The 11,649-nt window shown below is 42.9% G+C and overlaps 1 protein-coding gene across 1 annotated transcript in view; it reads right to left on the bottom strand.

Annotated features, from left to right (window-relative positions):
* Positions 1 to 2,582: 2,582 nt before the first annotated feature.
* Positions 2,583 to 11,649, bottom strand: part of Septin7 (septin 7) — a 68,608-nt gene continuing 59,541 nt past the window's right edge. The window contains exon 14 of the mRNA XM_031344329.1: positions 2,583 to 2,766. Within this exon, the coding sequence (XP_031200189.1) occupies positions 2,583 to 2,766 (184 nt within the window). The remainder of the gene's footprint in view (positions 2,767 to 11,649) is intronic.

Raw genomic sequence — 11,649 nt, 5'->3', positions numbered from 1 at the left:
ACCATGGGCTGCCTTCACACACCCACAAGAGAGTGTCCTGGGCTGGGATGTCTCCCCCTGGCCAGGTTTGACTTTAACTGAATGGACTCATGTTTGTTCTGAGGTCGGGCTGATCTGGGTTAGCTGACTGAAGCAGGGCACACCACACAGGTACTGTACACGTCCATCTAAGTAGACACGTTTTCTTTGGTCCTGAAAGATAGTCTCTGCAAACCACACTGCAGCTAGCATGTTTCTTCTCTGCAGCAGCAGCTGAGCCAACACAACACATGTGGGGACAGTGTTTGATATCAGTTGCTGAATTTTACACAAGTGCTTCCATTTGGCAGATAGAAAAATGGACAAGAAGAGAGAAAAACTTGTCTCTTAGAAAGATGAAAGACAGAACCAAGGTAGGGTTTTCCATGAACCAAGTTCATGTTTCTCAGAAAGGACTTTCATATTGTAGCTTCCAGAAACATTAATTTAGTTGCATACCCTCACTGCTCTGGCAGGGACTAAAGCCAGAGCGTTCTGGAAGGCTGGCGCTGAGGCAGCACTGCTCTCTAGTGGCTGCTGGCAGCTGTGTTCCTGCTCTCCCCAACCATTCTCAGGCAGCTCACCCTCCCATAACACACACACACACACACACACACACACACACACACACACACACAGGGGGGGTGCAGAGGGAGAAGGAGAGAAAGAGTGGGGGAGGAGAGAGAGAGAGAGGTCTGCCAGACAATGTCAATAGATGCTTGAAACCAAAATTAGGATAGTGAGGGCCCACAGTGTGCATTCACCATTCCAGTTTGTCCACTAGGGCATGAAAAAAATCAAGCCGAGTTCACCTACCTATTGAAGAGGCTTGTATCCTCCATGCATAGGGTAAGATCTCTGGGAATTTTTTTCCCCAACATAATGTTTTATTGATTTTTTTGGAGTTTCACATAATGCACAATCACTCAGACCACAATCACTTCCCAGGTCCACATCCCAACCTCTGTGACCTCCACCAAAGGGGGAGGAGGAGGAGAAGGAAGAGGGCAAAGAGGAAGAGAGAGAGAGAGGAAGAGAGAGAGAGAGAGAGAGAGAGAGAGAGAGAGAGAGAGAGAGAGAGAGAGAGAGAGAGAGAGAGAGAGGAGAGAGATAAATATAATATACCAAGTCCCATTTGTATGGCCCATAGACTCACTGGAACATGATTAAAGTACCAGTGGTCATCCCTTTAAGCTGAGTCCTTTCCCACCCTCCAGAACCCATCATTTTTGAAGAACTACACTTCAGGATCCCTATCATAAATATTAAGAGTTCTCTTCAATGACTTCCTGTTTAGGCTGTTACTTTGTAGGGGGTGGGTGTGGGGGAGAGAGGCTGTCACAGAGGCCATCTATGTCTCTTATTCTCAACTGTGAGTCTGTAGTCAACAATACCTCTGCACAGGAGGCTACTTTACCTTTTAGAGTTAGCAGCAGCATGAATCACGGACTTCCACATGATTTCTGTGACCAGTATGGACTACAGACATCCACATGACCTCTGGTATCAGCACAGGCTAGACACCCCAGTGTGGTCTCTGGTGGTGGTACAGACCAGAGACATCAACACGACCCTCAGCATCAGTACATGGATATCAACATGGCCTTCGGTGGCAACATAAGAAATGGACACTAACATGAATGACTTCAGGCAGTAGCATAGACCAGGAACATCCACATTGCCTTTGGAGGTAACATGGACCACGGACAAACAACGTGGCATCCTATGGTAACACCAGCCACATGTGGGACAGTAGACTATGACAGGAAACTTGGTAGACTTTGCAGGTTCAAAGTCCCAGCACACTGACATTCACCTGAGACGGTAGGCGGCTCCCCGCTCCCTGCCAGATTCCTGGCCTGGAACACGGACCACATTTCCCCCATAGGGTAAGGTAAGGTCACTTAGCCCCAGGACAGAGTTCTCCATGCTAATGAGGTATCTAGAGGCCCTGAGGGTTTAGCCAATAAATTTTTGTTCCCAGACATTCCTCCCTGCAAAAGGTATTTAATCTCTAATCCACATTGAGGAGTTGGCATCCAATTTCCACCCATTTTTCAAGATGAACAGTCAATAAATGGTATGGACTGTCTCTTCTATTGAAACCACCTTGGGGAACATGAAGAAGGCCTTAGCCTACAAAGCCATAACCTAAGTCTACTGTAAAAGGCACCTTTGTGTTTCTAGACAACTGCTGCCAAGCTAAGGACAATCACGGATGAACTAAGCTGGAGTTCCCAACTCTTTGAGACTCCGCTGCACCTGGATGTCCTGGCATCAAAGGGGCCTGAGGACTCCTTATCCTTCATTCTCCACTCCTCTATGTGACACCCCAGCATCGACTAGATGTCCAGGAATCAGGAAACCTCATCTTTGCCTTCTGCATCCTAGTCTGCATTTCCATACCCCTCGAGCAGCTTCTCAGTGCTTCCCTAAAACTCAACACCCAACAGTGGTGGTACAGGGTCAATGCAGTCTAGTGCAATCCCCAAGTTTCGCCTCCCCAGCGGCCATATCCAACACCCCATCAGCAGGGCTGAATGCAGACCCTCAGCCACTGACATCTAAACAGCCCCCAGCCTCAGCAGGACCACAGACACCAACATGGCCCTCAGCAGCAGCACAAGGCTATACATATCAACATAGCCTCCAGCAGCAACATGGACCATGAACACCAACATGGTCTTCAGTGATAGCACAGGCCACAGATACCAGCATGGCCTCCAGGGCAACATGGAACCTGGAGGTCTTTTGAGAAAGAATCCCAATCCAGAAAATGAACCTTTCTCCCTCTAGGACATTCTGTTGTAGCTTAGAACCAGGGCAATCATGCAATTGGGCAGCATGTTTGGGGTAGAGCCTGCCCAATCTCCAGGTGCCACAGACTACCCTGCCTGGCTCTACTTAGTAGTTACATGCTCCCCTGTCTACCATAGCCCTTTCTCACACCTGTCACTACCGATCCCATCTCTAGTTCCACCTCTCTCTATTGTCAGAGTGGCACTGCAGTGTGTCACACAGTATTTTCCCTCCAACCACCTTTAAATGTTCATTACAAGGAGTAATTGTAATGAATCTTGTTCAAAGTTTCTGAAGCACCATAAATACTGGACTATTACTGAGACTCCTCCCTGATATCTTGCTGTTGCCCATAGTCAGGGTGATTATCCTGCTAGGCAGGGCAGCTGAGGGAAGGGATGACCTGGGTGGGGTGTGTGTGGTGGGGGTAGGCCACTGCACCTCTCCCTGACCTTAGTGTCAGCCACCCTGAGACTTGGAAGGCACAAAGATGGTGCTTGCAGCCTGTAGGCAATGCTATAGCCCAGCATTCCCCTTTCTAGCAGGGTGAGCAGCAGCTCTAACAGCTCTTTATGCTGTGGGAGGGCCTTTGGAGAGGGCCAGCCCTATTTAGTAATGTCATGTTTCTGCTGAAGCTCCAGGCCACCACATACCTCCCTGTCTTCAGTTTCAGATGCCCCAAGGCTCACAAGGTACAATCAGCCTGCAGTCAGGACCACACCACAGATATCTAGATAATCTATCTTTTGTTTTTCAGGACAGGGTTTCCGTGTGTAGCCCTGTCTGTCCTGGAACTTACTTTGTAGACCAGGCTAGCTTTGAACTCAAAAAGGTAAGCCTGCATCTGCCTCCCAAGTGCTGGGACTAAAGGCGAGTGCTACTAAGGATCAGCCATTATCTCAGGACTTGTAACCCTGGTGTTATCAAACCCAGCCAGGTGATTCTCCATTGTGGACATTACCCCCTTCAAAGTCACCAAGGTACTGGTACATCTTCCCCTTATCTTTGACTGCAGTTTTAAATGGGACACACACAGTAACCTATCTGCTGCCATTATGTCTAGCACTCCAATGTCTCCCTGGCCCAGTGTTATCTCTCCCAGCCATTTCCACTGGGCAATCTAGTCCTTGCACCCCTCCACAGGCTTAGATTTCTCTCTAAACCTAATTTAAGGTTCTTGAGTACTTAGAGTTCTTCCACTGACTAGAAAAAGATCTCTAGGAAAAGGGTGCTGTAGACCTGTTTAGAAGTAGTTCTTTGGGGTGATACCACTCTTTGTTGTTAGGCTACCATCAGTCCAGTCAAATAGCAAACACCAAACATGAATCAGTAGCAGCTCAATCCAGCAGAAACTGCAAGGCGCCACTGAATTAGCATGAGTCAGCAGAAGCGGCAAGAATTAGCTGCAGTACCATGAGTTCTTTGGTGTATTTCTAAATAAAGACCAGCAAAAACCAACTAATAATTACATGGCAAGTGAAGACCAGTGAAGTGTTGCATGGCATAACAATGCAAGAGTGTCCTTTTGAAAGACCCCCAGAACTGGGGAGATCCTTACTCAAGTCTCAGGATGATGTGACCACCCAATGACCCACAAGAGATCGAACTTGCTGCAATCACATGAGGTTTATTGGGGATACCGGTACCTGGGTCGATCTCGTGACCACGTCAGCCAGAGGAGTTCGACCCCAGGGTCGATCTCATGACCATGCTGGCCAGAGTTCGACACCCAACACAAGAAGTGTGGGGTATTTAAGGAAAGACCACAAGCTGGGGGCGGAGAGAGGGTTACCAAGGAAACAGAACATAAACAGTGGAAACTTTCAGAGGGACCCGACCCAAGGTATTTAGTTAGGGAGGGAAACATTCATTCTAGGAATGTAATCTTCATCTACCAGTCGACGGGTTGGAGAGTCCCATAAACCAGCAGACCTTCATTCCTAGTTCTGCCCTCATTGCGGATCAGCCAGGAGGGGCAGGTATCGGGAACCAGAGCCCTGAGGCTCTGAGTTCCTGGAACTGGCTATTTTATATTTCTGGCTGGCTACAGTGGCCCTCCATGTCCTTTTAGGTAAAGGTTATACACTATACATTTGTATTAAATGCCCTCATTTTAAATTCTAAGATTCTCCAGCCTTTCACTTTCACTGTCTGTGGGGTTCTACTTATACTCTTTCCAAGTATCATGCACCCTCTCAAGCATCTGCTCTGGCAAAACATCACATGCCCTGAAGAGCATCATGTGACACAACTGAGTTTTCCAAAGAAGCTAGAAATTTCCACTTTACCCCTCTCTACAGCAACCTCTGGTACAGGCTGTAGTCTCTTTCCTGGCTTTGTTTTGTAAGAGTGTGAAGCTGGAAGGAAACTGTCAGTCTGATTAAGATGTATGAGGCCAGATTCTCTCTCTCCCTCTCCCTCTTCCTCTCCCTCCCCCTCTCTCTCTCCCTCCCTCCCTCCCTCCCTCTCTCTCTCTCTCTCTCTCATTCTCTCTCTCAAACACACACACACACACACACACACACACACATCACAGGCACATGAGTCACACACTATTTTTCATCTTGTGTCTAGCTTCTTTTACTTTTGGCACCACAGTTTCAATATTCATCCATGTTTTAATTTGCATGGACCTCAGTCTTGTTCAAGTCTATTTTCCTGACCTGTCTAGTCTTTGAGTGGCACTTGTACTACATCATTCCAAAAGACATTCAAAGCAATCCTATGGAGGCGTTCATATGGCTAAGGACTTAGTGAGTATTCATGACATCAGCTCGCCAGTGACATGTGGCCCTGCAGCTTCATTTAAGCCCTTTGCTAACTAGAGCCTCAATGGATAACCTTACCACAGTCCCTAGTTAGAAGCAGCTAGCTAGTCCATTAACCCCTGCCCTGCATGCACACTGGGATGGCAGGTGCTGCTGTTAACAGTTCAGTTGCTAGGGTTGAAGGGCATCTATCATTGCTGGCATTGAGTACACACAATACTAGTAGGCTTTGTTTAAAGGGTTGAATGGCTATATGGGAGTTCTCATGGGTTCTGAGAACACATGTGGATATGGTATTTGGCATGTAGAAGGCACTTCACTCTTGTTGCTGCTCTCCCCTCACATTTTAAAGCTCCTTTCCTTGCTAAATAGGTATTTTTCCAGTATTATTTAAAATGTTCACATTTTGGTTTAGGGGACCTGGTTTCTCTGTGTAGTCTTGGCTGTCCTGGAACTCACAGAGATCCACCTGCCTCAGGCCTCCTAAGTGCTGGGATTAAAGGCATGTGTCATCATCACTGCCTAGTGGGTCTGACAATTTTTATAATTCAGTTGGAAAAAAAAAAAAGACCATGTCTTGTGCAGGACATGAACTAGACAATCAGACCCAGCTTGCCAGAACACAGATCAGAATTTCCAGTTGTCTGCCATGTTCCAGGAAGCTAACCATGTGGGATGATCTAATGCAGCACTAATGATGTAAGGGGTTCAAGTGGGGAGATGCAGATTTTAATTCCTATCCAGCAAATCCCAAATAAACAAACTCATTTTGCTGCTGAGTGAAATATCTTCCCGAGGCTATTGACTCATATAAGCTGACATTCCCTCCAAAACCCAGACTTACGTTAAGAGTCTACAGACTGATTAGAATTTCTGATTGTAGAGGGTTGAAATGTTACAGACCAAGGCTATCTTTAATATCCTTAATGGTCATTATCACTCCCCTCTCTGGCCTAATATTCTTTACTAACAGGTAAAACCTTGGAATATGTTCTTAGCAGACCAAAAGCTATAATGTCAGTGAAGTATACAAGAATTACCTGTCTGGTGTCCTTACCAATGTACTTGGCATATACATTACTTAAAACAAAACAACTCCCACCTATTACTTATGAATGGGGTATGTGTGTGTGTATGCACATGTCACAGCATACATGTGGAAGTCAGAGGACAATCTTTAGGGAATCAGTTCTTGCCTTCTGCCTTGTTGAAGCAAGGCTTCTGTTCTGTTGCTACCCTGCCTTCTTTACCTTGAAATAGCTAGCCCACAAGCATCTCTCATCTCTGCCTTCCACCTCACTATAGAAGTGCTGGAATGACAGAAGCATACCACTACACCCAGCTCTTTTTGTGGACTCTAGAACTCAAATTCTAGTTAACAAGCTTGCATAGCTAGTGCACTACTCCCTGAGCCATTTCTGCAGCTCCTGCACTATGTACAACATTCTGTTCTATGGCTATAAGTCTGTGCAACCACTTTCAGGGTAGGATATGTCAGTCAGAGCAACTCAAATCCATTTAACATGTCTCACAGTACTTTTGGAACAAGAGCTCAAACTGACAGCACTGGTGCCCAGAACAGGGTTCCCTGATGGTCCTGGGAGTGACAAGACCATATCACTTTCCCACATGCCAACTGGAGACCTTTGCTATGACACAGCAGTTTCTGCAGCACCTCTGAATCTGTTTCGTGTACAGGGCCTGGAAATACACAGCATTTTAGGCACGTCTGTCAATCCCTAACCAAGGCAGGCCTTCTGCCAGAGGCTATTCCTCCTTTGCTTCTCACCTGGAAGGGTACCCTTTTAGAACACTCTCCATAGCACCAGCCTTGGCTCTTTGTTTCTTCTCCTAAGTGTCCAGCTTTTCAAGTGTTTTTGCCTGCCATCTTATAAAATAGGAATGTCTATGAGAAGCTCTAGGTATAAAGGGGGAAATTGTGAAAAAATAAAATCTGGTGAATAAGAAAATGCTTTTGGATGAGAAAGAACTTTGGATGATGGTTTGTCCTACAAGTAAAGTTTGTTGCAAAGATTGTGTAAATGAGAATCAGAGGTATTTGGCAAGAAGGCTTGTGAAACTTGTCACTTAACTGAACATGTGATTAAGCTCACTCACCGCAATTACAGCTTATCACAACTGTTGCAGGCCAAAATATAACATGCTAGTTTCAAACTAAAACCTGATTCTCCATTATAAGACATCTACAGTTTCAAAAACTAGTCATAAGAACAAGTATTTTGTTTTAACCCTTCATAAAATGAGCTATTTGAATTGGCTAATTAAGCTTTATCCAAATGCCTCTAGTACCAAGATATACAAATATAATGCTAATTTGTAGCTTTACCATTGGGCTTAAGTCTCCCCTCAGAAGCCACCTGTGAGAAATGATAACTCTGGCATTGGGGAGCTTTGCAGTGACCACAGGACGCATTTGACAGACAAGTAACTAAAACTATTTGTAAAATTGACCTTGTGCCTTCTAGTTCTAATAATCTGAACTGACTGAATAAACAAGTGCTACTCTAAAAACCAGCAGTTGGTAAGTCACTCAAGTTCCTGGCTTCTTTCACTCAAAACATTCTTTTAAATGTAGTTTCTACCCAGTTTGAAAAAGCAGTTAGCTTCTTATAACTACTGGGCAACCTGTGAGAATGGAGAAAGGATGGGATGAATGCTATTGTAAGGGAATTTCAAAAATAATTAAAATTTAGAGTCAGTCTTTCAGGAGCTCATAGAAGATGATAAACTGATGGATGAAAGCTAAGAAGAGGTGATCTCACTTACTGAGAATAGATACAGCAGACTCCAGTCAGCCTTAAAGGAAAGGGCACCTTCAGGATTTTCTTAGCAGCTTTGGGAGTGAATGTGGACTCGCATTTCGCACCTGAATGAATGACACTCTCAAGCAAGGGCATGGCCATGTAAAATAGATAGATAGATGTTCTCTTTTTACTCTCATCTGAGATTCCCCAAGTAATGAAACTCAAAATTGTCCTAAGAACATCCCTTCTCTCACTCTCAAATATTTACATTTTATACTTCAGAGCTTTAAAAAACTGTCTTAAGGGATATGTAATTACTTTTGATGTAATTTTTATTATTTAGTGTGTATATGTGTGTGATGTTATGTAAGTCCAGAGCCAAAACTACCTTGAGCTGTATTTAGGCCCCTTCACAGCCAACTTACCATCTACCTCTGTATCAGACTTTGACCAATAAAATCTTTAGAATAGCAAACCATTCACTAGCTTCCACCAACACAAAAACTATGAGTGTCCCAGAAGGAATTGAAAACCTGCCAGAGATGGCTTGTAACCCACTTAGTCATTACTTACACGGAACAACACTACTTTCTGACTCCCATTCTTAACACCTTTCATCTCTGGGATAGTTACTTTATGTCTACAGAATGGCCTATTTCCAAAAGAGAGTTCATTCATTAATTCCAAAAATGTCTCTTGTGGGCTCAGCTATTACAAGTGCTTGCTATTGTTCATAGAGGACCAACTTCAATTCTAAGCACCCACCATCAGGTAGCTCACAACTGCTAGTGGTCCCTAACTGCAAACTTCTTCTGGCCTCCAAGGTTACCCAAATAAATGGAACATACACACAGATATATATATATAGATAGATAGATATATATAGATATATATATATATATGTAAAACGCAAAACAGCAGACACTGAAAATGAACCATCTCTTGGAACTGAGGAGAAACAGTTCTAGGACTACTGGTGTCCACTGCAGGTGAGATGTGAAGCCACAGAGCACCAGTGACATCAGTTTATGTTAAGAACTAGAGACAACAAGCCTGACTGGTAAGATCAAGTGATATCATGAAACCCATGCACACAGGCCCTGACTCAAACAAGAGTACTCACTCAGCTTTGTCAGGACTACCTGTTAGGTGAGTACAAACCTCCCAATTTGCTTTTAGTTCTGCAAGCAATGCTGGTATCTATCAAAGATTACATTAAACAGTATATATAAACTGGACTTATTTTCTGGAACAGTTCATAATTGGGTGAATAAAGTGCAGGCACTTTCAGTTATTTAGAGCAAGGCTTTTATTGATTTATTAGAATGCTAATCTGAGTACCAAACATGTTTTCACTTCAAAACAACCTGGACCATTGGCTACCACGTAGCATACTGAATGGTAAGCTTACATTTCAGTTACTTCAATGTTCACAATAATTTGGTAGCACATTTTAGCGCTTTACATATCCATACTTAGAGCTGCAGCTGTATACCCCAAAATATTTTACAAAGCAAGCAGACACCAGGGTTAGAACTGGGGACCCAGGCAACTTTTTATGTCAGCAGTGCTCTTGCAGCATAAATAGCAACAGTAAATTTTTCCTTTCTCCAACATGACTTCCACTCCTAAATCACAGCACACAGGTAAGAAGGTGACACACAGTCGCTGTGTATGAGAGGCAGTCCTGCCCCTCTTCAGCTTTCATGATTACAATCTGAGATATACAGAGAAGTTACATGCCCAATCTAAAGCTGTAAAACTAGAAACAACTAGTCCCATCTCCACTAGGTGGCAGTAGAATTCTACTAATAGGTGGTTTAGGCACTTCAATATAATTGGTTTAGCATCTGTCTGGTTAATCCTACTTATTTAACAGCATAAAGAAAATCAGACATACTCAAGTTGCACAACAAAACAGCTGTCCTCGTGCTTAAAACTCGAGACTCAATAAAATTCCACAGACCCATTTTAAGACTCAAGTAAAAGCCTGGGCATGGATAGATAAAGAGTTTGGAGTGTTTTCACTAAGCGTGATAAAATTAAGAGGTCTTATCCACATCTTCATAGCACACAGAGTATATGACACCTATATACAGAAGCAACAGTTCTTGGCTAGACAGGAAGCCTAAACATTTTCTCATTTCCCATTCCCATTCTTCCAACTTAAGTTCTTAAACAAATCAGCCCTTTTTATACAGGGCTTTTGTTAATCTCTCAACAGCACTAGGAAAAAAACCAAAAAAAAAAAAAAAAAAAAAAAAAACCCCACCAAAAAACCATCCCAACAAAAATCCTTGTCAGTTATTCTACTTTAGCACACATAATACATTTTATAAATGTCTCATTATGTAGCACAGCTACACTTACAGCAGTCACCTTGCCTCTGCTCCCTCAAAGCTGGGAATAAGGCATTCATTACCATAACCAGTAGCACTAAACTTTTATTTTCAAAAAGCCACATAGAGCATGTTATGTTTCCCAAAAGTAGATGGTATTTTAGTATTAAAAAAATACATAAGGGAATTTCAAATTAACGATGGCCATCTCAAGAATAAATCTTTACTGGGTTTTCCTAAATAATGTTTGAAATGATTTGTAAATTCTACTTTTAAAATCTCTACCTTTGGGTGAATTTTTAAATAATGATTCTGTAACATGAATAGTATTTCTAACTAATGTTCTAAAATCCAGAACTAAGTATTTCTGAAAAGCAGTAAGCATCTTTCAAGCATCTGACATAAGTCTCTAAGTTCTCAATTTAAAACTACTAACTAATTAGAATCATTATTTCTGCTTTGGTCATTAATTTAAAAATCTAAGCACAGTCAAGTATTTTGACTTTAAGTAAAAAGAAGAAAAGACCAAACCAAACCAACCAACTAAAAGAAAGAAAGAAAGAAAGAAAGAAACAAACAAAACAGTACTACACTCTTAAAAAAAGAAACATAAGACGCAATAGTTTCAGAAAGTTTCCAGGGTACACGTAATCCAAATGAATGAGAAAATGTTCCTAGAAGTAACTTACTAATGAGCACTGGTAATAGCTGAGGATGCTGGCGCTCTGAGAACTGGCTCATGTACATACTTACCAAGGCAGACATGCAGCAGACCCCTCAGAGGGAATTCAAGTTTCTTCCCAACTTGTCAATTTACTACAGAATAAACAAGACACTACAGTCTGTTACATCACAACATTGTTTATTATGTGAATTTTTTTACAATACAAACAAAAAAATACAGGTATGCAATATATAGATACAGCTAAATGCAGAATGGTGACTTTTTTTCTCTTCACG

This window comes from Mastomys coucha, unplaced genomic scaffold (genome assembly GCF_008632895.1).
Source record: "Mastomys coucha isolate ucsf_1 unplaced genomic scaffold, UCSF_Mcou_1 pScaffold23, whole genome shotgun sequence".
NCBI classification, from domain to species: domain Eukaryota; kingdom Metazoa; phylum Chordata; class Mammalia; order Rodentia; family Muridae; genus Mastomys; species Mastomys coucha.
This window is presented reverse-complemented; position numbering and strand designations above follow the sequence as displayed.